This window comes from Empidonax traillii, unplaced genomic scaffold (genome assembly GCF_003031625.1).
Source record: "Empidonax traillii isolate 1590-97213 ecotype Southwest subspecies unplaced genomic scaffold, ASM303162v1 scaffold1372:size120433, whole genome shotgun sequence".
NCBI lineage: Eukaryota > Metazoa > Chordata > Aves > Passeriformes > Tyrannidae > Empidonax > Empidonax traillii.
In genome coordinates, this window is record NW_020956565.1 from 46,164 (window position 1) to 72,762 (window position 26,599).

The window sequence follows — 26,599 nt, forward strand, 5'->3', positions numbered from 1 at the left end:
AAACTGATGAAACCAGTATGTTTCATCATGGTTAGCAATTCCGTTCTGAACAGACACCTTCCACTGGCTTTTATTTTTCCTGCAAATGATCTCAAAGTAATTTTACTGCATCTGAATGCATTTTGATTACTTGAATTGTTAAAAAAAAAACATTAAACACTTGCGTATGTACGTAGAGGGAAAAAGCAGTCTTGTAAAAGACGTCTTCCTCTCTGCTTTTATTGTGCTTTAAGTCAGTTATGTACAGGAAAAGGAGTCAAAAGAAGTTCGCAGAAGCCTCTCTGCACAAAAGCTCATGTGAAAGTTTCTCAAACAGCTGCACCTGCGTATCTCAGTTCTGGCCTCATGCAACTACCACTTGGTTGAAAACATCAACATCCACGTCTTTTCACGGACTGAGCTGTCAGCCAAGGTATATGAGCCCTTGGTTCTTCTACTGGATTGTTCAGTTTAGAGGGTTTTTACAGCTTCACCTGCTAAGCCAAAAGACTGCAAAAAAATTCAGCTAAAAAACTCAAAAACATTACGAACCCCATTAACTTTCTCACCTTCTTGTGCCTTTTGTGTCTGTAATTGGATGGAAGTCACATGCAGAGAAAGAACCGTTTGAAAAATTACATCCAACTGATTTTAATCAAACCAGCATCACAGGCCTGCACAACTTTATGTCCCTTTTATTTCCATCTTTGACTCATTAGTCCCAAATAAAAACGTTCACAGCTACAGTTATTGCTTTACCAACTCCTGCCAGTACAGTGATTCATCTGGTGGCACCAAAGGAGCTGCTCACTGTGTTACAGCAAGGTTAAAAAAACCTAAACAAGAAATGGGCGGTCAAGGACTTAATTTAAAAGGATTTCATGCTCCCTCTACAGACTGAGAGAAACCAGTGGAGAACTATGCCCTCAGAGAGAAGTGCTAAATAAAAACACGAACAGTTGGCATAAGGCTTCTATTCCTTCCTTCAGTCCATCACAGGATACCAGGCTTCCGCAGCCTTTACTAACCTGGCTACTTACTGTGGTGCAGGCTAGTCCATGGTTTGTCTTGGAGAGAGGAGAGAAAGCATAGCCCAATTAAGAGAAACTAACAACCCACCTGTTGATTTTTAGCAGAATTTGAATCAGTCCTCATAACAGGAAGAGCTGTGAAACTGCAGCTATATCAATGCATGTTCAAATACTGTCAGGTGGCAAACACAAGTGGGCGTTATCCACAAGCCTGCTTTCCCTGTTCGTAAAACTGCATGTTTTGGGCCTAAATAAGTTGTTAAGGAATAACCAAGATAAGTAGCTACATTCCAAAGCCTGTTACTGCTCACGTAAAATAAGGGAAACTTATTTCTGGTTGCTGCCAATTTAGTGGTCACGCTTCACAAAAGATGCAGGTATGCTTTTTGCTTTGGAAAAATCTGTTCTCTGCAATTAAATAGGGCCTTAAAAATCCATTTAAAAAGCCACTCTTGGGGTGGATTTTTCTATGGCATTTGAAGTCCAATTCCTCTATCTGCAGCTCAGAACCAGAATACTTGATGAATGCTGTCATCCTTTAAGCAAAAAACTCTGTTCTCTGTAAGAAGGGCCATTAAGCAAAGAAGTATTTGACAGAAACACATAAAATGAGAATGTCCAAAAATTAAGTATATGTATGTGATACAGAAAACTAGTGGAGCACACATGGAGTAAAGATGAGACTACTGTGTAAAGCATGTTGCTGTTTTCCCTGGTGTTCCTCTCCTTTCACATGTAAGAATTAAAAATCTCACTGTAGTTTTTTTGACACAAAATATATATTAAATTAGCAAGTTTAGAAGTTCTTGCAGTTTTCAGTAAGGAAGAACAAATGCAAGGAAAGTGTCCGAAGTCCACCCTGTAACAACAGAAGTTTCTTCATTCCTTGTGTTCCTATTGGTTTGGTAATGTTCTGCTCAGCCCAAATGTTTCTGCTTTAAGGCTGTTCTTTATCTCCACTCTTCCAGCTGCTGGTTGGGATTTTTTCAAAACTGCAGGAACCTAAGCAAGAACAAAATAGCCTGTGATTACATGGGAAGCTGCTCTGTATGCAGCAGAAGGAAATAAAGCTTCATAGAGGCCCGAACTCTGATTTTTCTCCCCTTATTTTCAGAACAGTGTCCCTCCCTAATCCCTTCCAGCACATTCCTCCAAGCCAAAGTCAGAATGTGCTGGACTTGGTTTTGAACAAGACTTATGGATAATCCAGTTAATTGCAGCCATAGTCAACAATCCACAACAAACTACTTCAATTTGCCTCTTAGTGGCAAAGGAGGAGAGGCAAGAAGGGGACTTTATCTGAGTCTCCCTTCCTTTGTCTCTTGTAGCAACTTAACTTCTGAATCCATTAATACTTCCACTGTAAATATTAGAGTGCAGACCCAGAGGTAGACAATACAGTTCCACAAGTCCTGGAAAGGGGAGTCAACAGGGAAATTGACTCATATGTGCTAATCTAAAGATGGATCTCCTTGGAAATCTTCATACAGCTTGCTACCATCAGCATCAATGACAAAGATAGCTGGCATGCATGTGAGGAGCTATTACAAACCTCAGACTGAGGGTCAGAATATCACAACCATGACACTTCTCTCCAGAGATGTTACAGATAGCACTTGTCCTCATCCTCCTTTAGTTTTTTACATGACAGGGACTACAGATCCATAGTTAGGATGTGGGTGGGAGGACGAGGGCAGCATTTGTTATGTGCCTTGCTGTGAACAGACTGCTGCAGCAGCTGAGAAGGCAAATGGGGGTTGCTTCAACCATGAGCCTCAGCTTCCCGTGGGCTACCCAGTGGAAGTAAATACAGCATGTCTCAAGGAACAGCCTGCAGCTTCACTTCTGGCCACTGCTGTGGCTTCCCACCTCACTCAATCCAGCTGGGAGCATTCTCTGCCAAGGAGCAAGCCCTGAGTTGAATTCCTCCATATTTTTTTTGTGGCCTACCCCTCTAGAACAGCTTATTTCCTGCTTTAGAAATGGACTGTACATGCAGAGCATGAGACAGAAACCCTGGCCAGCCATACATACGTGGGGAGGTAGTGTAGGTTCTAGGTGCCGCCCAAGGAAGGAAAGTAAGCGTCGCCATATCAGACCACTTCCCAGAAACATAATCCCCGTCACCAGCCAAAATATCCTGGGGTCCTACCGACAGAACATTCCCATTAGTCATGCAACCATCTCTTCACAAAAGGGATGACCCAGTGATAATCTCTACTCCCCACTTTATGGGAGGAAGCGGTAAACTCCCTACTACCAACAGCCAAGCCCTACCTTGGGAAAAGAGCTGTTTAGGAATCACTGCACTGTATTCTGTTACTGTCCCGTGCAGTTTTCCTTTCTTCATCAGAAAGTTTGAAAATTCAACCCTTATATTTGATTGATTTGAAAAGGAAGAAGTCTTTGCTTTTTCTGTTTTGTTTTAAAACAAAAAACAACGTGCAGTTGGGACGTGCAGTTTTGAAATTGTACCCCGCAGTTTGTACCCCCTCCTCCCTAGTTCAGGTATAAACATGTATTGACAGTAGGGTATTTCCTCTGGTCTGCTGAAAATGCCCTGGCTGCTTGCCAGATACCCTTGGACAAAGCTGGTCTTTTCAGAACAGCTGATCAATAAAGAAGCCTTAATACTACTTTATAGTCAGCCCTCATACAACCAAAAATTTGCCTTCCCATTACTTTTCCGTGGATGTGGAAAAAAGGCTACAATACTGTGCAGTTAGCCATGCAGTCATTTGCTTACAAAAAAAAGCGACTGCACGAAGACATGAATCACTGGAGCTTTGTCTGTGGAAAGAATGAAGGTGCACCAAATTTAAAATGCACCATAAGAGCAGGGCCCGCATTTCATGCTCAAAGCAGCACTCATTCCTTACCTCTTCAAGAGATGACTCCAAGTTCATACCAAATGCAACTCCTATGAGGCCAAAGAGAGAGACAGAGAAAGTCCCCATAGTCAGCTGCAAGTTCAGCCTCATCATCACATTACGGTGGCTAAAGAAGGGAGAAACATCTGTAAGAGGAACCCGTAAATGGATTTGCCGCCTAAATTCCCAAGTTCCATACAGCATGCACTAAAATAAAATAGTGAAAGAGAAGTCATGCTGGAATCAGGCAATCCAGTGACAAAGATCGTGAAACAACAGTACAAAGGGGCTACTGTTTTGACACTGCTGCATCAGGATACCTCTAAGGCAGCAGGTTCTGCCTAATCATCATCAGACTCGCCAGCATCTCTCACTTCTCAGAGGTGTATATACACAGAGTAACAATAAATTTCTGCTGAACTTTGTGTCCTCTCACCACTAAATTTATATGCCCATATTCACAAGAAACAAAAATTTATTGTTAACTTGCAAACTAATACACTTTACAAAAAAGTAGTCGGTAAATGCTGCAGACTATAAACCTGAGCCTCTTTGGGAGAATTCCATATTCCAATCTCCACAAAAAAGATTTTTGTGGTTTCCTGATACAGCATCCACTAACTGCTTCTACAGGTAACTCCTCGGTAAAAAGGAGAAAGAATATTAAACACCAACCTCAGAGTCCTTGCAAATGCAAGCTACAATTATTTTTCAGTAAGAAATCTGACTCGTAATGAAAAATGTAGCATACAGAGAGAAAGAAAATACTTGCTCACAAGTTATTAATTCTTGTATCACTCCACAATAATGTAGCTTGCAATGAACACCTGAGTAGCCTAGGCAGAATCTAGCTAGTAATCTTTTCTGAACAGAATTTTGATATGCCTCTAAATCTGCAGACATTTCCTGTATTGAACAGCTCCCCAGAAGGATCTAAGACAAGCTGTGTTTCTACTGCTAGGGAAAACTGATGCCTAGTTTGCTTTATCCAGTTCACTGGTAAAAGAAGTGAAGCACAGCTGTGACTACAAGTCCATTCAAACCCTCATGAAGACAAAATTCTCCAACTTCCCTCGTAAGCAGATTTGAGAAAGTCTAGGTATTAAATTCATTAAATTCTGCTCAGCTTTTGGCAATCCAACAGGTCAGGTAGCTAACCTGTCCAGGTTGATAAAGATGATGCTTTCTGAGTCGTCAATCAGGACTCTGAGTTCACGAGCTTCATTTGCAAGATCTTCTGCTTGTCTGTAGTAATTCTCCAACAGCAGCTCCATTTCCTCTGCATGGTCAATCCCAGACGTACTCTCCTGACTGCGAGCAACAAATTATATTTTTCTGGTTAGCTGCATGTTGAATATACAAGTGTATTACTGATGTGTTAAGGCACGTAAGAGTTGTGGGGAACAAGAGTGCTGTTAAGACACTAGATCCCAAAATCCAATCTTTTTGTGAGGCAAATTCCATCAATTCCAACAGCTTAACATAAAAGGCATATTTTTATATTTACCAGCAGCTCAGCATAGGCAGTCAATTATTCTGAGCAGAGCAGTTAGCATCTAATATGCATCAGGGCATGCACACCGCCACAAATCTTAGTTTTTCAGCTATTACAAAGTGAGAAAGTTATGTAAATTTTATATTATTTATAAAGTTTATATTACTATAAATGTTTGTGTTATTAAGTTACAAAGTGCTAACAATTTTGACAGGAGATGCTTAACTTCTTGGTGCCCTCCAGTGGTGGGAACTTGTAACACTGCAGTCAAAAACGCCAAGAATAAAACATAACCAAACGTCAACACATGAACAATTACACGGTGATGGAGATGGTTTAGGTGTCTATTAAAATAGTTTAGTTGCAAAGCATTTGATCTACACACAGCAGATACTGCAAAATGTTTTGGGAGCATGAAGCAGTCCAAGAGTGACGGAAGATCCTCCTCTCCTGAGAGAAATCTGTCCAAGGCACTTCCACCTTACTTCATAGTGCTACTGCTGGTGCAGCAGTGTTCCTCTAAAAGAGGAATGTATGTTTCTGGCATTGTGTAGATGAAACCTGAGAGATTGGAAATCAGCAGGAAAGCCAGGAAGATCCTTCATAATTTTCCCTTCTGTGCTACAATCTCATTTCTCTAGAGAGACTGAAGTTTTTTAAGAATATCCTCCCAGCATTACTGACTGTTAAGGGAACCTCTCTGAAATGGTTTTCCAAGAATATAAGTGGTATGGCTTATGAATCAAACCACATAAGCTCCCTGAGGACCTTTAACACAGCCCCTAGTTTCTCTCTAATGGGGCTAAGCTGATTTGAAAGCCCCCCAGACTCCTCACACAACCTCATTCCACCTCTCCTAGCCTTGTGCAACAGCATCTGAAATAAGGGATGACGGGGGTTTCTCCTGACACGAGAGTATAAGGTGACAGTGGGATCTTTCCTAGATATCCCCCACACACACTACCTACTATGAGGCAACAAGAGACTTGTTAGCAGACTGCATCAAGTCCAAAGAAAGGCTGTGAGCAAAACCAGGACAAAGACCAGCTGCTGGCTCAGGAGCAGCTGGAATTCAGAACCCCCACAACACTGCTCCAGCAGATGCATTAGAAACGCAAATCTGAGTTTCTGCTGCACATTTAGACTAAGCTCTGCAGGGCAAGAAGCTATATCCTGATTTCACACCCATGCTACTGTGAATAGTATTAATACCCACATGCAATGAAGTTAGGCAAAAATATTATTCAGCAGTTCCACAAAGGACCCCAAAAGGTAGTTTCTGTTACCTGCTTAGAAAGTCTGTATGCCCCAGACTTAAATCCAATTAAGCCCCGAACATATTTGGATATGATATACATTATCTTTCTGCTTTTTAGTTTTTACTCAAGTGACTAGTGCTGCTGCTGCTGGTGTATGCTCTCTTTCACCAAAATCTGAGAGTGTAGGGCCTCTTTCCCTCAGGTTCTGCTGGTGAGCAAAAAGCTACAAGCAAACTGTTCAGAACACTTTTAGTAAAGGAAGTGTGGCGTCTGACCTATTCAAGACAAGTTTTAAGAGCCTCTTTCATTTTTCGTTTGGTGAAAATGAAGAAAATGCTCCCAGGAAGTGCTGATTTATATTGAAAAATAACAACATTTGCTTTTTCTGCCATCCTGCTCCCATCTCTTTACATACCTGATGAGCTGGACTGTTGTGCCAAGAACTATTTGTAACTGCATAATATGACGAGTGATAATGGAGTTCCTCTCCAAAATGTCAAATAAAATGATTTCGGAAGTAGCAAGTATTGGGGCTTTAAAAAACTAGAGCATCTTTTTCTTTTTTTTAGCAGGGAACACGCAGTTTGGTGTTCAAGTTACCCTTGAAACAAAATTCACTGTTAAAAAAGTGGTTTCAAAATATACATACAATACTTGTGGATCAGTCCATTTAGATAGACAGAGCTCTTCTATTAATTCTTCTTCATCTAAGATCTCCAGAATTGTTTCTTTGAAAACCTTAAGATCTGTTTCCAGTTCTGACAAGCTGAAGAAAGAACAGGCAAAAGGTCAACTAATCCCCACCAGCATCAGTGCACAAAGGTAATCTCTAAGTGAGTTTGCCAGCCAGCACCCTCACCAGCTGGAGTGGCCAGGGAAGACCTTCCTGCAGGGTTCTAAAAGCTCCTTCAAAACATTCTCTACAGGCCATACACTTAGCAGTGGAAGTGATCTGTCTGGGGATCACTGAGGTGCAGACACACACCACAAGGGATCCAGATGTGTTTTCTGGGTATATTTGTAAGTCAGAAGAAACAAGCACTCTGTGAGCATGGAGCAAGTGCATAGTTGCACTGTCATTTTAGAGAGGCTAACACATGAAGGACCGGTGTACCAGTAACCTTAAAGCATAATATACATACAACAGTCAAAGCATGGTTCCAAAGGTTTACATTACGGGGAATGTTTTCAGGTTATTTTGTTCTCTTAGGTATTACTTCGTTCTGTCAGATGCTATTTGAGAAGCACAGCTGTACTTCTGACAACTCGGTATATATTTCCCTTTTCCCTCATATCAACAGGTATTTCATATACAAATTTTTACACTTACAAACAAGATGCACAACCCAGCATTACAGTAACCTCGGAAATTAATATTAGATACCATTTTTCTAACATTTCAATGCACGTCATTTTCTACTGTCATCTTCTAGACTCTTCACGGCTTATTCTTATTTACCTCTTGCCATTCTGCAGGAGAATGTGTAGTTTAGTCCTATCCACAGATAAAAGCTTGGGGTCCACTAGAGCTTCCAGTGTCTCAAGGATCTGAGGCTGCAAAGTGTTAAGTCTCCCCTGCAGTTTGCTGATCTAGATAACAACATGATCCTTCATAAGAATTAAAACGATTCATTTAGAATGACTTGGGCAACTGACTCCTGTCTCTCAACACAGAATTTACAGTAACAGGTAGTTAATACAACCTGCTTTCCAATGCCTGGAAAATACTTGTTAAGACTTTATAAGACAAAGCCAGTGTAAAATACAGTATTTAATAAAAAGTGAACTGAAATCCAGTTGACAACCACAGCAATAAGACTGATAAAGCTAATACACTATTGTCTACAAATGTTATATTAGCATTAGCAAGCACAAATTTTTCATGACAGCTAGGAATCATCATCTGACTCGTGCTCAAGAGGCCAAAAACCTCAGCACTTTTATGTGACTACCATTTCAGCTACAGCACATCTCTAGAATGGAACTCTGACTTATTTTTTAACTGTCCAAATCATGGTGAAGCCATCATATCCAATTAGCACTTCATTGTGAAGGGAATGAAAACACACATACACACAAAACCGTAAGAAGTAAAGCAACAAAAGTCAAAACCAAAAAGGAGCTCATACAGGAAGTGCAGAACACATACACAAATGTGTATGTGTATGTGTAAATATTAACACAAGAATTAAAACATACTGCCCCCTCCATGAAACAATAACTTCCCAAGCAATTTAAATAAAAATGGAGATAGCTCACCCAGTACTGCAGGATCGCTTCTATGGCTCGGAATTCAAAGGGCAGAGAATATGTAACCAGCTGACCTTCCCCAGCCAGCTGAGATGCTAGCTGACTGAGGAGCCAGTGTTCCAGACTCAAATTACGATAATCCAGTATCAGCAGAAACTCTGGTGTTATGACAGCCTTCAGGAACTGAAAAAAAAAGTACGTGTAAGGAATCTTAAAAGAAACTCTCTGAAGGTTTCTCATAACTCCGTAGCACATTTGGTATTTGGGCTGTGATAAAACCATTCTTCTAATGTCTTTTCAGGCACAAAAATAACTGAATCTCATGCTAACAGCAAATGGGCTCAGACAGAGAACTGTGCCAGGGATTAGGAAGGGCTCCTCATAAGCTTTTATTTCTGTGACAATGTTGGTGATGACTCTCCTGTGCTCAACCAGGAAAATGGTCATTAATACGTACTGTTGGCAAACTTCTACTATTTGACTGCTACACAGAGCTCCAAAGACACATTTACTGCTGGACTGCACGTCACAGAAAGCTGGTGTTAAAAGAACTGTGAAAGAAAAGACAGGGGTTTACACTCAGCTAGAGGGAAACCATTACCTCCATTCTCATGATGATTCTGTTGTTCCTAGTTGCAATGCTCATTACGTGTTGAAATCTTAAATCTCGCGCTTGAAGACCCAATTCCTGGTACAATTCTGTTTTCTTCTTTTCTACCATAAAAGTATTTTTAGAAGAAGACATTTAGAGGACAAGCATATATGCTCTGAAATTATATTTTAGTGTGTTACTAAGTCCCACCAAGAAAATCCACAAAAAACCACAAAGCTATGCTATCTGTAAAACATTCCCATTGAGTCCTCAATGTAAGGTATTTTCTACAAAGTTTAGAAGACTGTATCTTGAGTAGAAAAATTCTAGATGTGAGTGAAAAAGTTGGCTGCAACAATTAATTTCATGTCAGAAATGAGTGACTCATTTGAGAAAGCATGTGTAATTCTACAGGAAGGGAAAGACAAGACCGAGAAAGCAGCATGCTGGTCAGAAAGGGAAAAGACAAAGCAAAAATTACCTTCCTGTGAGAGACAGTAACATGTTATTTTTAAAATATTATTTAAAAGTACAAAAAAATTTTAACAGTAAAGATGCTATGAAGACCCTAACAGGAGGCAGCAAAACAGAGGAAATGTGACATCCTGAATGAACACAGTGAAGTATCCAAAACATAATTTTTTACTCCATGTAGATTCCCACTTGGGCTTTTCTGCATTGGACAAAGAAAAAAGGTAAACAAAACCCAAACAAAACTACAATGAAAACTTACCAAAATAGGTAGTATTTCCCTCTTTGTCAAACTTCATCTGAAGAAATGGAAAAATTATTATTTTTTTTCACAGAACCACTATAAAACAAGAAATCAATTTCTAAAGTTATTTGCACTTCCCTAGAAGCCCAATGGATAACACATTATGAAGAGAAAGCAACTTTTTATGCCCTCTATTCACAGTTTATCCCAATTATGCAAAAAATTGCACCAAATGACCATATATTTCACCGTTTGTCACCAACTACCCGACCACTTCAGGGCTGACCAAAACGAAAAGCATGAGAGGCAAATAGCTTTCAGTCTCGTTTAAAAAGGAGCATAGAGAGAGCTTGTTCTTCACCAAATCCTATGTTTGCTTAGAATTGCAGCTATCAAGACACAGGTCTAATATTTCTAAAAGGCATTAGGAAGCCTTGACAATCCTAACAAGACACCTTCTGACTGCAGCAGTTCCAAGAGCTGACCTGCCTTCACAATTTAAGAACCAGACGCTGGACCTTAGGAAAGCATCTTGGTTGATGCTGTGTACCATAACCGGTCGTCACGTCAGAGTACCTCAAAGCAGTAATTGAGAAGTCGGGGTGTTCTCCGAGACACAACTTCATCTGCTTTTATGATGCTTTAAGAGTTTAAAAAACAAAACAAAACAAAACAAAACAAAACAAAAAAAAAAAGAAGAAGAAGAAGAAAAAAAAAAAGGCAGAAAAAAATGAAGAAAGGAAGAGCCCCATCATCTTACAATCTTGCACAAAGTGCCCTCGCAGGTGGAAATGGCTGCAGGAAGTACTCACCACCGCAAAAACAGGAGACACGCTGGCTAGGGTGGCCTGGGAGGTCTCCGTGGTGGCATGTCGGCACAGTTCACCTGGGGGAAGACAAGACAAGCTCTACGCCCAGCACGCCGCAGTTGCCCTCTGGCGCTCGGTGCCCTGCCCTCCGCCGCCGGCCCCGCGCGGGGACACACGACCCCAGCAGCGCCGGTCACCGCAAGGCCCCGACGAGCCCCCCCCAGCAACGCGAGGGCACGGCCCGGCCCCGCACCCAGCGCGGCCACTCCCGCTGTGCTGCCCCACAGCCCGACCCGACCCCGACCCCGACCCCGTGCCCGCTTACCCGCCCAGCGCAGCCCGCGGGCGCCCGGCGGCACCGCCACCACCGCCGCGGGCCGGTCCCTGTGCCAGGCGCGGCCCGGCAGAAGCCCCGGAGCGGCCCGAGGGCGGGACCCGCCGCCCGCCGCGCCCGCCCACAGCCGGGGAGCGCAGCAGCAGCAGCCGCCACCGCCACCTCCGCCACCGCCGCCCAGGGCGCGGGGCAGCAGCGAGATCCCCCGCAGCATCGGCCCCGCTCCGCTCCGCTCCGCTCCCAGCGCGCAGCCGCGGCGAGGGCGGAGCGCGGAGGGTGACGGTCACCCCTGCGCGGCCGGGGAGGAGCCGGGGCCGGGAGCGGCTCCCCGAGTCCCGCCGACACGCTGCTGTGTTTGGCTGGAGTATCCTGTTCCGTCTGTTGGCGCGCTGGAGCGTTCGCAGCCGCAGCTTCATACATGCACAAAGCCATGACCTGTGAAATCTGTGAAACCACCCCCTCTCTCAGCCTTGTGCTCGACCCCGCTGAGTTTAGCTGGATTTTGTGCGTGGTGATATGTGAAAAAGGGGCGGGGGGAAAGCCCGAGAGCCCCGTGAAGCTCGCCTGAGCTCCTCTAACAACTGAACTGAAAATTCAGTCAAATGGATAACTCCTTTCAAGGACATGAGTGTTCTTAAAATCCCACCTCCAGAAGCCCTTGGTAACGCGAGCGCACCTTGCTGTGGCCGGGATTTTCCCTGCCGCATTCGGCCACTTCCTGAAGATTTTACTTGTAAAATGCGCTCCTTTTGTGTTTGTTTTTCTTTCTTTCTTTTTTTTTTTTTTTTTTTTTTTTTTTTTTTCAAATGCAGAGCAATTCTGTCCCCAGCAAAGGTCTTGCAATTAAATTCCCTTGCCCTGCTTCCGTATCCAAAATAGAGACAAGCTGGTTGGTTGAGATCTAAAAGTTTAATTTGCAGCGTACTAATAGCTTCCGCTGTTAAATATTCCTTTTAAAATGCAGCAAAAGGGTAATGCAGGTAGCAGGAGTATCCTTCCTTTGGCTGGTTCTGCTGAACCGTGTAAATTGGCATAGAGGCAAAGCCTGTGTCCAGAGCCCTGCAGCGGGACACGTTATCAGACTGTACTTACAGCACTCATTAATCCTTAGCAGGGAAATAAAAAAGGAAGTGATTATGCCGCTAATGAAATGATCCGTACAATGTGGCTGCTCCAAGAGGAGGGCACTGCCCAGAACGCAGATCAGAGTTTTGAAGACAAGGGGTCAGGGCCAAATAGTATTCTCAGCTGGGCTGTAAGTTAAAGGTAAGTCACTCGAAGGCCAGCTCTGTCCTCTCTGTTCCTCCACCACATCACCCGTGCATTTGTGGTGTTATTTGTACATACATATCTTAACATACATAGATGAGCCTTTGTCCAAAGTGAACTGATATGTACAGAATCAGAAGGGTGGTTTACGCACACCTTGCACAAAGATGAATGACCTCACATGGAAGTAATTATATAAAAAAGTTCCTCAGTAGTTATACATACGATGTATAACTAGACTGAAGCCATCAGAGGTTTTCAGTTTCAGGGTAACCATGCCTGTCTGCAAATGTTGACTGAAAAGGCTGAAATCCACTTAAACAGAGTATTCTAGCTCTATTTTGGTTAATCTCTGCAGGTGGCAGTATGTGCAATACTAATTTAAGACTCTGGGATGTCAGAGATACTTAAAATTTAGAAATACCAGACAGCACAGAAAATACCTCAGGAGGGCAGGAAACCAATGCACACCACTGCTGGCAACATAGGCGTGGCAGCCTATGTTGGTTCTTCATGTCGGAATGCAAAAGCTAGGGAAGCATCTGAAGGCTATCTGCCCGAAATTTATGTTTAATGAATGCGCAGGAAGTCTCACACAGCTGACATTTCATATCCCTCAGTAAAAAAAGGGAGAAGCTGCTGGGTTGATCTATTTGTTTTCCTTTGCTCATCTGTTGTTCGGACTGCTTAGTGTTGGAAATAAGATGACATAACTTCACACTGAATGCATACTGATACAAACTCTGGTATGTACGATACAATAGGCCAGTGTACCAGGAAGCACTGATGTTGTATGTCATTATAGCTGCATTATCAGTCACCATTGCAACTGTCTGGAAGGGCAGACAATAACCAAGTATCACCTCTATCTTTACAGGTGAAGGCAGCACAGGGTGCGAACTGGCACAGTTATGAAGCACAGACAGAATGTCTCATTTCATAATACTGCTGATAAAAGATAACTGGAGATCTAGAACTGCCATCTATTTATTGCAGCTCTAAATACCGACAAGCAGTTTGCTGCTTCTGCTGTAGGCACATGTCAGGTATCCAGCGGTCCTGCAGTGCCAACCTTTGGGAGTGGTTTGCTGTATTTAAAAACCAACCAACCAACCAAACATAAACAAACAAAAGAAACCAATCAAACAAAACCAAAACCATAAAAACAAACAAACAAAAAACCTCACCAAAACAAAACAAGTGGGTCAGGCTCATGTGCTGTTTGTTGAAGAAGCTCACTGACACAAACTGGCTGATGGCTGTTCTTTATTTAGCTAAATGCAAGTACAGCTCCAGCACAGACTGGCTTAGTCATGGAACTGCCATCCAAACCACATCCCCCAACATGTGCTTGTTATGTGACCTCAGGGGATCCTGACACACGACCTGACAGACGTGGTGTCATGCACCAACCTCATGTAAGATGAGAGGTCTGACATCACTCCATCATAAAGAGATAATATATCTCTGCATTTACCTTAACCGTGTCCGTGGCTTGAGCAGCTTGTCTCCTTACTGTTGAGAATGTGATAAGAGATTGCTTAGAAACTGAAACAAAATAGCAGGAATAAAAGGTCAGACCCTGGAAAGGCTAGGACAAGCAGATTGTCATGAATCAAGGCACTGCTATCATGAGCTGAAGTATCTGACCTTTTCTTAGCTTTGGGGCAGTGGGTGTACTTAGGCGAGATGGAAAACATGCTGACTTTGTACTGTATTGGAAACACTGTTTTGATTTGGTTTGCTCCTATTACTGAAGAAAATAATATGTTTCATTCTAAAAAGACTGGTGTGAAATAGTGGGCACTGTCGCTTTTCAGGGGCTGGATTTGAAGGTGTTGCCTTAAGGGTAAGAAAAAGATGAGATTCAGCTGCAGCACAAGTAAAGGGATAGAGGGCAGAAATGCAAGCAGCTGGATTTGGAAGATGAGGTCTTTAGGGACACAGCTATTAACTACGTAAAGGTTAAACTATGGGCAAAATTCTGCATTGAAGTTTTTCAAGGGATTCATAATATCCCTCCAGTTTTAGACAAAGATTTTGCCCACCACTTCGAGGCTTTTTTAAGGCTAGCAGTGCTCTGGTACAATTTCGGGGATATTTTATTGCAATCCATAAAGTGACTGTAATTAGCATGGCCATAGGTACAGACCAACAGTATTTTGGAGTAGCACAAGTGTGGGTGCACGAGGAAAATATTCAATGTCTTACACCTGTATCAAAAAATGTTGACTGATTGCAGATTAGGCCTAAGATCACCAAATGTGGCAGCATCTGGCACAAAATAGCAGATAGCTGACATATCACTGCTTCAATGCAGACCGGTGTGAAAGTCATGAGCATTTTTGTGTTTTACACAGCAGCATACATTCATTTAATAACAAAAAATTTCATTTCAGGTAGCAATAGATCAATGTTAAACAGTATAAATTCAAGGATAGTAAATGTTTGGTTCTCCCCTTTATTAGTTAGAAGGAAACCAGCAGCAAGCGGAGAAATTTAGCTGTTAACCAATAACAGTAGCATGTTTGACTTTCCTCGCCCTGAAATTGCTCTTTTTGTAATGGTTAACTGCTCTGTTGTAACTCACAGCAGGGGGGCAATTTTCCCATCAAAGGAGGTAAGATAAAAGGAAAGAAAATTCCTTCCATCGCATGTGTTAGAACCCATTTGGAAGAACAATCATTACAGTGCACTAAACAATTCCAGGTAGGAAGGTCTAGTCCCGTTTTAGAACCCTTGAGACTGTCACTGGAGGAAAGAAGTTGTTAAAAGAATTACGTTTGAATGTAAGGCATTTTCCTCTTTTAGTTTCTCTCAGGTTTTACGGCTTCTTGCACCCACGGTGCGCCAAAATCCAGCGGGGGCGATGGGCCGGCTCAGGGCAGCTCGGCCGCCGGCCCTTCCCTTGAGGGGGACGGGCGGCGGTCCGGGAAAAGGAGGCAGAGCCCCTACTTCCCTCCCTCCCTCGATCTCTTGGTCCTGTTCTCTCTGCCCTCATCACCCCGCGCCCCTCTGCGTGTCTCTGGGCACGCCGCTCCCTCGCCCATCTTCCCCCCGACAGCTCCGGGCCGGGCTCTCGCCTGGCTGGCCACACGCGGGATAAAGTTTCCCGAGGAAACCAGAGCGGTGGCACTTTCCGTGACGGCATCACCGGAGGATAAAGGCCCTTGGGAGGCCGCGGGTCCCCCGCAGCCCGTGTACCTGCTGCGCCGGGTCGGTTTCCACGCCGTGTTTTTTCCGCCTGGATTGGGTGTTCTCCGCCTTCACCTCCTCGGGTTGCCTGGGAGGAGCCGCCCTTGCCGGGCTGAGCAGGGCTGTGCCCGGGCCCCGGGGGTGCTCTGATCCCTCCTTCGCTTCCCGGGAGGTGTGCCCATGTGCCCGGGCCCCGGCAGGGAGTTGTCAGGGCGAGAGGGGGAGCCCGGACAGGAACCCTCAGCCGAGCAAACAGGTGCGGGCAGCTCGTCCGTGCGGCTTGGGCTGGGCAGGGGCTCTGAAGCCGCCGAGCATGACTAGTCCTGGCACAAAGGGCTCCTGGCTCTCGCAGCCCACAGTGAAGAGCGTGCTGGTGTATCGCAACGGGGACCCTTTCTTCCCCGGGCGCCGTATTGTCATCAACGAGAAGAAAGTGTCCAACTTTGATGTGTTCCTGAAAGAGGTGACAGGCGGTGTGAAGGCGCCCTTTGGAGCTGTGCGGAACATCTATACCCCCAGGGGTGGGCATCGTGTCCGTCAGCTGGAGGAGCTCCAGAGCGGAGAGCAGTATGTGGCTGGTGGCAGGGAAGCCTTCAAGAAACTCAAGTGAGTGGCTAAAAAAGTAACGTGACATTTATATGGAACTTCAATATCAGCATTTGGGGTTTGGCACTGTGACAGTACTTCAGAGGATCCCCCATCACATCCCTTTTATTAGGCATTGCAGAGAGAGAACATAAAGGCTGTGACCCAAGGCAAAAGGAAAAGAGCTTTAGAAGTGAGCCACAGAAAGGCTGCTGATACCATCAGTCGCATCTGCCATCTCCTTGACGTGCTAGTACAAAAGGAGAAACAGCTCTTTAACCTGCAGGACGTGCGGCAGTGGCACCTTGCTGTGATGCCTATGCTTGACTGAAGGGCTGAGTATCAGTATTTGTGCTGAGGAGTAACAGGGTGAAAGCTGTAAAAAGATGGAGTGTTGACAGTCCTGCTAGGAAGCTGATGAGCCTGGGAATCTAATTCCCCATGCTTCCTTTCTAGTTTGGGGTTGTTTTTTTTTTCAAGTCTAAAGTATTCTACCCAGTTATCCACCTCTCCATCACTTCTGTTAATTTTGCATAGGCATGTTTTAGGACCAGAACAGCTGAGTCCCTCCTGTTATTTAAAAGATGACCACTTGCTTTCTTTTTCCAATCTGGACCCGAAGAGTTAAGCTGATAGTTTCTTTGTTTTTTTAGTCAGTCACTGGAAGAATAATGTGGAGGAGGTCTGGGCTTTTAGGTGTTTTTCCCAAGAGGCTCTGCAAGTGAACAGTAGTGGTTCTTAATTCTGGCAGTGAATTTCATGGTCTCAATTGCCTATTATATGTTGTCTTCAGTCTTTGTGGGCATTTTTTCTGCAGCTGGATTAAAATTTAAAAAAATTCTCAAAATTAACAATCCCTTTCTGGAGGTGGTTGAAAATTTATATGCTAAACTATCAGCTCTACAGGGTCTTCCTCATCTTGGTTCTGTAGAGTTACGGACACTACATTTTTCAGGAGAGCTCATTATGAGCTCATGTTTCACGACAAAACTCTCTGTCTAATGAACAGGATCTCTATCAGCACCCTTACCATTTCTGTCACTAGCTGCTTCTGAAGATTTATTGAAGGCTCTTGTGCTTCAGTGGCAAAGCTGGAGAGAAAGATGTATGGCTACATCTGTAAGGCTAAATATAGGCCCCTTTCCCACAGTGCTGTCTTTGTCAAATGCAGCTCTCAACCCTCAAGAAAGATCTGCTGTATCTTTTTGGTATTAAATCCTATGAGTCTGTGGATGGCTTAAAGTTGTTAGTTGTCAGCACATCACGTTACGCCTCCCTAAATGTGTTTTGGTACTTGACAGGCTAAAAGTAAGTGGGTGTTTGGCATTAGGATGCACTCTTTACAGAATTGAACACCCTGAATTTTTTTTTTTTTTGGGTAGGAAAAAGCATTTATTTTTGTCAGTTCACACTTTATGGTCAGAGTTTTATGGGGAAAGACCTTTTCAGACTGTTATGGTTGCAATGTACAACAAGGTAACTAATTTTTAAGGCCAACAAAGAGAATACTTTAAGAAAAGCTACCCTAAAGTACTTGGTAAAAGCAGCTGTTTCATATAACCCTTAATAGGATGCCATGGTCCGGTAATATAGGGAGAAAAAATGGGTTGACTTGAGATCTTTTCCGTTTCTGCATTTAGAGTTGGAGTTCTTCATTATTAGTATTTGTTTATATTATGCTGGGACAGTTTTCTGATAGGAATTGAAGCATAAAAGGAAAGAGTATATATTTGTCTGATGTGTCACGGGCAAACATAAAGCAGTTGCAGTTGTGAGAGACCAAGCATCTGCCCTGAAGGATCTGAGTTGGTCTGATGGCAGCGAGAAGTTGAAATAATTTTACTTATTTATTGTTTTTTTTTCCCCAGTGAGGCTTATTGGACATATTCATTGCTATGATAGACTGTGCAGGGCTGGACTTGGAAATGGAGGTCAGTGCCACTGACGTGTGGGAGCCATGGGACTGTAAGGGAGAGAGTATCCAAGATGAAGCAGAAGTTGAAAGTGTCATTGTTCCTCTTCAAGCAGTGCATTTGTTTCTTCTCAGGTGCCTTCCACTGAGAACTGAATCTTTTTCTTTCCTGTTTGCAGTGAATTCTAGACTAAACTGCACTTACCTGTAGTGTGTGATCCTCTTATCATTTCATGCTCTGAATCTTAACATCTTGGGATAGATAGCTCTGAGGGTATATATTCTATATAAACTGCTGATAGGTTTAATTTTTTAAAATAAATATAAATCAATCAGCATTTAGAAATTTTGCTCTCAGGAAAAATACATAGAAATTTTCTTTAAAGGAGGAATTATTACTCAATATTGGTAATTTTTGTGGTGTATAACAAGTTTTGCAGCTTGTTTTGTCATTTGCAGATGTGCCAAGCGAACACACGCTTTTTGGTCTATATGTGGTGATAGGTGTTGGTGTATTGTAGTTGTGATGATGAGTGCTAATGCATATTATTATTACCTGCACCTCTCTAAGTTCATCCCCAGCTCTGAGCTTCCTGAAAGAAAGCTGCCTATGCTGGACCAAATTTTGATTTCTAGCTTTTTTTCAGCATGCTACTTTACCTTCCTCCTTCCTTTGCCCATTTACTTTTATTTGTGCTCATTAATTAATGGTAGATTGTCCTCTCTCCAGGAGTGCCACTTTAAACAACACTAGTCTCACCACTGGCTTGGCTAGTCATTGGGTGGAAGTATTTCTGGTTTCTTAGCAAATTAGAATATTTTTGTAAAATTTTTGGTCTGGGATTTTTTTGAGTGCTACTGTCCAAAGAAAAGCCTTTGGCCCTGTTTAGAACTTTTCAGATTTGCAGATCCCTGAAGTGCCTGGACCTCTGCATGGTGAATTTAAGCCTTTGACTGTGTATTTGTTTTTCTTTGTCATTTTTATCAGTTCTCCTCAAAGTAATTCACAGATGCCCAGAAAACAAGTCAGTAGCTGTTCCTATAGGCTGTTGGAACCATTTCACCTGAGGCATTTATTTCTTTTCAGTCTTGCAGGCTGCAAGACCTCTTGGTTTTGGTCTCAAGAGAATGTACCTTTTTACACTGGGAAGCTTAAAATATTATCCTACCTTACTACATTTCCCTTTTCCAAAGCATTGGCATGCACTTTTAGGCATGACCTGGAAGCCTTGCTGGGTCTTCCTGTCCCCTTACCCTGAAGCTTTGGAATCCTTGTGACCATGCCTTGTGGCACCTTGATAAATGATTCAAAGAATGAACAGTGCTTTTTCTTTTTTTTTTTTTTTTTTTTTTTTTTTTTTTTTTTTTTTTTTTTTTTTTTTTTTTTTTTTTTTTTTTTTTTTTTTTTTTTTTTTTTTTTTTTTTTTTTTTTTTTTTTTTTTTTTTTTTTTTTTTTTTTCTTTCTTTCTTTCTTGGTTCTACACCTTCATTCAGGTCCCACGAATTGTCAACTTCAGCCAAGCAGGAAAGTTTCTTCTTGCAAACAAGTGTTATCCAAGTCATTAACTACAGAACAGGACATTAATGGAGAGCTGCAGATGTGTTGAGAACTCTGAGGTCTTTTGATGAGCCTTCACTGATGCTTGGCATTAGGTCTACCTGATTTCTTAAATAAGGCCTTCTGCTCTTAAAAGCCTGGTAAAGCACCCATGGTTTTCCACTGGAAGTGGGAGCAGAGATGACAAATGCCAATTACCTAATGCTGGGTTAGATGCTCCCAGCACAAAAATAGATGCCCCAGCCATTGTTGTTCCCCTGTTTAGCTTTTGGCAGAAGGTGTGGCTGTACTGAGTTACATCTTATCTCTTCTACAAGCACTGAGAACTTGAAACATCTTGCAGTACCAGGAGCTGCTGAGAGCTGCATTCATGAGCAGAGCTGCTCTCATGGCTCTCAGAGTGCTGACAAGGAAAAGGAGTGAGCGTGGTCTGGGTACCTGAATAGTTGCCTATTTGCCAGTCTCTCGTGCCTAGAGACTTGTTTAGTTCCCTTTCTTTGGGAAAGCAACGCACAGCTAATCCATCAGCGTGTGTTTCAACTACCACTTTCGTGTTAATGCAATGTTTCCAGTGGGAATGTTTACTCTCCATTACATGGAGACCAGTATTGTTTAAATAGGCGTATTTGTTTGCTTGTCCGATTGAGGCTTGTATTTTGTCTATTCATAAATCAGTCATGAAGATTCTACTGGTTCATCCAGCCACAAGAAGTGAGTGTTCAGATGTGGCCACATTCTGTTGAAACACAGGCGGTGTAGATCCTTTTACCCTTTAGCTGATGCCCTGAGTTAAACTCAGGTGTGGAGGAAAACCTTAGATCTAGCAGAGAGTTACTGTGAGAAACTAGGAGGCAAGATGATGACTTTGAAAACTTGGGTAAAGTGATACTGTGCTGAGATTTATTGATCCGCCTCACAGTAATGTATTGAGCTTCTTTCTGATAAGGGGTTTACTGATGGCCTCTTCTAATCACCAGTGCTTGGTTCTCCCCATCTTTTGTATTAGCCCAGAGGGCTACCCTTCAGATTTATTTTAACAGTCTCTTATTAAAACCTTGAATTACTTGCTTTTCTGTTTTTTGAGGCATGACAAATTTTAAAACTTTCATGAGTGAAAGAAGTGTGGAAATACTTGTATTGTGTAAGTTAGATGCTTCTGTAAATGATCAGACCTGTTTTTCTTTCCACAGCTATTTGGACATTGGAGAAACAAAGAAAAAACCTGCTGAAGTCAATAATGAGGTAGGATGTCTGAAATATTAAACAAGTAAACCTGCAGTTAATGTCAGTGACATGCCTGCATTTATGCCTGATTTTTTAACATATGCTAATTGTATTTATTAATAATACAATTATCTACCATTCTGAATGTATTTTTTCAGTGATTATTACTCTGGTTGCACTGAGCATGATGCAGTGTCTTCTGCTCAGCTTTCTGAAATGCTACATTCATTTAAAAGCTCATTGAGGGAAAAAATCACCTGTTTGGTGATCCACCATTGGATCTGGTCATAAATCTGAGGGTGACTTTTACATACAGAAAAGATGGTGGGAATGAGAATTTTGGGAGTTTTGGAATAGCAATTTTTCTTCAAAAGTTGGTATTTCCTCTGGAGAAAGAATACTTTTGTTTGAAAAAAATCACACTTAGTTGAAATGCTTTTCCCAGTCACTGCCATTGTCCACTGTAAATTTATAACTGTGTGACTCTGCATTATTTTTACTGTTTTACTGTGCATGGAGATAGCAATGATTCCCAACAAACATTTGAATTACAGCTTCTGCCTGACAAGAAGCATCAGCTCACTTGTTTTTCAGCTTCTTTTGCCTTTTGCTGTCCAGCAATTTAGTGGTTTGCATAGCAGGTGTCTTCAGACAGTAGAAAACCTTGTACTAGAAGACCCTCAGAATTGCCCTAACGACATTTACTGTGATACTCACATACTTCTTGTTCAGAGGCCGTGAAATACAACACCTGCATTTTATAATCGAGCATAACTTTGTAACTTCTATTTTTTTAAATGGGCGCAGTCATCAGGAAGATCAAATTCAAGCTGGATATTTAATATACTGCTACAAGTATGCTGTTGGATTTTTTTTTTCCAATTTGTTTTTTTACACCGTTGAGCAGAATGTTGTAGAGATGGTTTTGTTGGTTTTGTGTAGCCATTACCCCTGTTGTTTGGGGTCTTTTTTACAAAGGAAAGAGGCAAATCTTTAAAAATAAAAAAAAGTGAATTAAACACTGTTGAGGCAGCAGGGTTATACTCTGTTGCTGACGTGCCTATAAAACTGAGCAACACACTTTCACATATACATTATCTAAGCTTTCTGTTTTCAACCTGCAGTATTTTCTTATTCCAGTCCTGAGTCTCCTCTGATCAAGTTTTCTGAATTTTGCTCAAAATAGTTACTTGCTGGGTACACAGACAGCAAAACAAGTAGTGATCTAAGTAAGAAATTATAATTGGGAGTGGGCAGGGAGGGAATAGTTAAAATGTTTGTAGCAGTATTGCACTTACTTGAACCTTCAACACATAAAACGTAGTTCTGAACCAAAAAAACCTTCTCTTAGGATGTATGACCAGTCTTTACTCTTTTTTTTTCAGAATAACTGAATATTTAGATAGCTGAAAAAGAACTTGAGAAAATTGCTTCTAATTATAGCTGAAAATGCAGTGTTTTACCCTGACTATTATGTCTGACTTCCCTTAATAGTGTGTGGTGTGACTAATTCCATGTGCCCTTTGCTGAGAAGGTAGTTATCTCTGTGGAGGACTCTTGACAAAATCTCCCGATCTGCTAATTATCTGTACAACTACTTTGAGGCTAGTTTTAAGGCTAATTGTTTTGCTGAAAAATCCTTAGAAAATTCTTCATGTAACAGAAAGTCTGTTGGAGAAGTAGTTGTAGAAGTTGTGAGGCTTTTTACTTAGAGTTGCATGTTTGGTAAAAGAGGCTTCTATTATTTCTTTTGGAATCAGCACTTATTGTATATTATCTTAACACTTTCAGCCCTCTCTCAGGGCTTTGAAGTAACCCAGTATAAACTATCCAGTATCTCAGTTTTCTTCTTCCTACTTGACTTATATTTGTATTCTCTACTGTCTCCCTGTGGAGAGCTTAACTCCCTGTGTTGAATTTACTTTGTGATTGATTTATTTGGGGAGAGGAGTCATAAAAATGAGGTGAAAATAGTAATAGTCTACAGATTTTTTGTGAGCTTAAGAAGAACACTTATATATAACTTATGAATTGTTTTCATGTCCTAATAATTTAATTCTGGAATGAAATTTCAGGGGACTAGTAACAGAATTTTTAATGCCTAAATATGTTAAAATTATATGAGGCTACAAGTTCTGATTTTACTCAGAACTTGTTTTGGTTTTTTTTTTTCAGGCATGCACTTAGAAATCAAAAACCTAGATCTGTTTTAGGACCAGGAGGGGCAGCAATATTCTCTTTGATTCTGCTGGATTTGCATCAGCAAACAACAACAAAAAAAAAAATCATAGTTTTTCATGGAGTCTTGCACAGTCTTGTATGCAAGCCCTCAAAAGTATTTTTCTTTTATAAGGCATTAATTTAAATTGATTTTCAGAAATAAAATCCTCCCTGTTCGTTTCATAAAATCAGCACATATATGGCTCAGTTCTGCAAACTCAGCAAGAACTGCTTAGGTACATGCTAAGGTACAAGGGTGTTGGTCCTGGTTGTATGAAGCACATTTAATTTGATGCTTCCTATCTGATGAGTGCTTCTCAGTGTAGGTTTTTCTCCACGAAAACAATTACAAATATCCGCTTTCAATTCTGGTTAGTGTGGAGGGAGTCAAAAGGAAGAAAACTTTATGCAGCAGGTGTAAATTGTGTATTTGTATGCAGCTGGGTGTCTTCTTTTCTGTTAGTTAAACTGCCAAATGCTTGACATCTGTTTTTGGGAGAACTTTATTGTTGTTCTTTGAAGGCAGCATCTCAATTACTTTAAATTTGCATATAACTACAAAATGTGTGTCGAACTAAAATTCAGCAAGAAAATATTGATGTTCAAAATGTGGTGTAAGTCCTCTGGCAGAGCCATCGTGCTGTAATAATATGTCTCAAAATTTTAACAGTTGTGCTACCGGTAGGAAAAACAGTAAAAAGATTTCATCCCGACCCAAGCTAAAGCTTTGTTACAAACTATTTCTCAGGTATCTTTCCATCCATCACTTCTTTTGGCAACTGAGCTGCTTCTTTTGCAAGAGAGAGATCCCTTTTGCACCAAAGATGATTTGCAAGTACAAATACATGTTAGATGATGTGCTTGAGGAATCTAACAATTAATCTCTTGAGAAAATACGGACCAACAGAGTTACTGTTTGTTTATTGTAAGCTTAGTTGTTTTTGAAAGATACTGCACGTTATTTTCCGATTATAATGTGTAAAATATGGACATTTATATTTCTCTAGGCACTATCTGTTCTAGGTGGTCTCTCCCTGTGCACTCAAAAAGCTGAATTTTACTTGCCACTGAGGCTAGGTAAGCTGCTGAGGAATTGATTGAGCTTTGGTATTTGCAAATCCTGGAGGCAGCTATTTGTTTTAAACTCTCTTTACCTCACAAAAATGCGTTCAGCTGAAACCTCCTTTCTTCTTCGACTTCTTAGGACCAACAGTTTTTTGAACACTGTAGTAAATGAACTTTGGCACGTGTTATTGTAAAAGTAAGGAATTACAGGTGCCCAAGAAAAGCAGGTGCATTTTGACGTTGCAAAACCAGTCTCTTGCAACCGAGAGTAAAAAGGAAGTGTCTCTATGAAACAGCATCTGTTATCAAAAGTCTACAGTAGGCTGCAGTAAGCTGCTCTACTCATGGTGAGCATAGATTTGCCCTTGATTGATAGCAGATCTTCTTAGGTAGTAAAAACATTGAGCTTTTTTGTCTGCACTTCACTTTTTCTCCTGGACTTCTGGGACAAAGTGATTGTTTGGCAATATCTGACACAAGTATTTTTTGTGTTACTCAAAAGATTCACTGTCATTTGTGTTCCACTTGGATTTTTTACCAACTTTTTTATTAGAAAAGCATTTATAAAGTTATTTAAGAAATCTTTACTTATATGTTTTACTCTTGTGTAAGGCACATTAAGAGTTAGCCCTAAACTATACAAGAAGTAAGGATGATGTAAACTCCTTTCCTTAGGTTTACCGCTGTTTTCTGTGATGCTTAAGCAATGAAAACATCTCGGTCCACAATTTTATTACCTTTGCCCACTAACAGTGTGTGTATAACATTATTACCCATCAGCTGGGGACACTGTAGAGCAGTAAGCATGAAAACTGGTGTAAGAGCTGTCTGACTGCAGGCCAAGTGGCTGGTTGAAGCAAGGGGTCGCTTTACCCAGTTCTTTGAGTGGTGGGTTCATTCCAGAGTGCTGTCATTCAGCATGACAAGTGGCTGTGTGTGGCTCTTGGGCTGTCAGGTGGAGTCATGCATGTCAGGGGCCCTGGTGGGAGGGATGCAGTAGGGACTGTCTGCCCACTGCCCATCAGATCTTGTTCTATCTTCCCAGCTCCAGGTTCTACCAATGTTCAGCCTGGGTACCCCTCTGCAGTTCTGTTGCCTCCCGTGTATTAGTTGTGTGTCACATTAATATGTAACATTTTCCAGTGATTAATCACTTTTTTCACTGTTTTGCATAAACTTGTTTTATTGTTCCATAACTCTTTTTCAATTGCAGCTTCTTCTTTTATCGTGTGGTTTACGTGTGCTCACATTTGCAGGAGTATTTGCAGTATGGAATAATCAATATTTTTACTAGTGGTTCTTCAGAGGATTAGTAAAGATTCCTCAAAACACTTAATAATTACACGGATTTGAATAAATGTTTGAGCATCTTGAAAATTTTAAATTTCTTTTTCTAATCCAGTGCCTGTCAGTCCTCACACTGGTCACATTCTGGATGACATAGACATGGGCTAGGACATGGAGTGTACACTTTTGCTGGCTATGGAGCTTCACAGAGTATGCCTGTTCCTGTGATGGAGTGTGACTGCAGAGGGAAACTGCGACTGGCACAATGTGTGTTCTGCTGGTGGTCTCCAGGTAGAGCCCACCAGCTTGGTACCGCTCCTGCTGCGGGGTCTGGTGGACCAGACATGGCTAATCAGCAGATCACAGTATAGGTCAGTTGGCCAATGTGTTGGTGAGATGCTGGGCCAGGAAAGGTTCCCTAGTTGCCCAGTGCTGACAGAAGAGGGGAGCACCGTGACGGGGGAATGTGAGATGTAAAGTACAATGTTTGGAACTTTTTAATGTTGTCTTGATTTCACAAATTGTTTTGGTATATTTATGCTGGATATACCTTGTCTCTAACATGTGGGGTTTTGTTTTCCAAGTACATTCTCATGAAAAATGACAGCATTTTTAATTAGTTTTTATTTCAATACTGGCATTTATCATATCTGACAACATGCATGTCTAATCATTAGAAAAATCTTGTCATTTTTCAATGAGTGGACTCTTGATTCACTTTAATATTTAACTGTCAATTAGAAACCAATATTTTCTCTGTACAGGAGATATATTTGTAAAAGTGACTGAATAGATAATTAGGGATTATCCCAGCATGTGCAAATTACGGCCTTTTGATGTCAAAACAGTGTAGCTTCAAGCATATTCTTTCCATCTTCCTTCCTCAAAATTAAAAAGAAACAAACATGATTTGTGCTATCCTAAATTGCTAAATACAAAATACTGTATGC

The 26,599-nt window shown here is 41.7% G+C and overlaps 2 protein-coding genes across 2 annotated transcripts in view; one reads left to right on the forward strand and one right to left on the reverse strand.

Annotated features, from left to right (window-relative positions):
• Positions 1 to 654: 654 nt before the first annotated feature.
• Positions 655 to 11,548, reverse strand: MRS2 (magnesium transporter MRS2). Its single transcript, XM_027906901.1, has 11 exons — positions 11,326 to 11,548; positions 11,004 to 11,077; positions 10,210 to 10,246; positions 9,486 to 9,598; positions 8,894 to 9,067; positions 8,094 to 8,224; positions 7,284 to 7,400; positions 5,039 to 5,191; positions 3,890 to 4,007; positions 3,045 to 3,158; positions 655 to 2,012 (listed from the first exon to the last, which is right to left on the reverse strand). The coding sequence occupies exons 1-11, from the start codon at positions 11,546 to 11,548 to the stop codon at positions 1,905 to 1,907; spliced, it is 1,362 nt and encodes a 453-aa protein (XP_027762702.1). The 3' UTR covers positions 655 to 1,904.
• Positions 11,549 to 16,030: 4,482 nt separating this feature from the next.
• Positions 16,031 to 26,599, forward strand: part of DCDC2 (doublecortin domain containing 2) — a 57,492-nt gene continuing 46,923 nt past the window's right edge. Inside the window, exons 1-2 of the mRNA XM_027906899.1 lie at positions 16,031 to 16,404; positions 21,044 to 21,095. Of these exons, the coding sequence (XP_027762700.1) occupies positions 16,112 to 16,404; positions 21,044 to 21,095 (345 nt within the window). The 5' untranslated portion in view covers positions 16,031 to 16,111. The remainder of the gene's footprint in view (positions 16,405 to 21,043; positions 21,096 to 26,599) is intronic.

Coding starts and splice junctions, on each gene's coding strand:
- MRS2 (XM_027906901.1), bottom strand. CDS start 11,548: ATGCTGCGGGGGATCTCGCTGCTGCCCCGCGCCCTGGGCGGCGGTGGC. Junction 7,401..8,093: donor CTCCTGCAGAATGGCAAGAG/GTAAATAAGAAT, acceptor TTCTTTCTTCAG/CTTGTCAGAACTGGAAACAG. Junction 3,159..3,889: donor TGGAGTCATCTCTTGAAGAG/GTAAGGAATGAG, acceptor TTCTGTCGGTAG/GACCCCAGGATATTTTGGCT.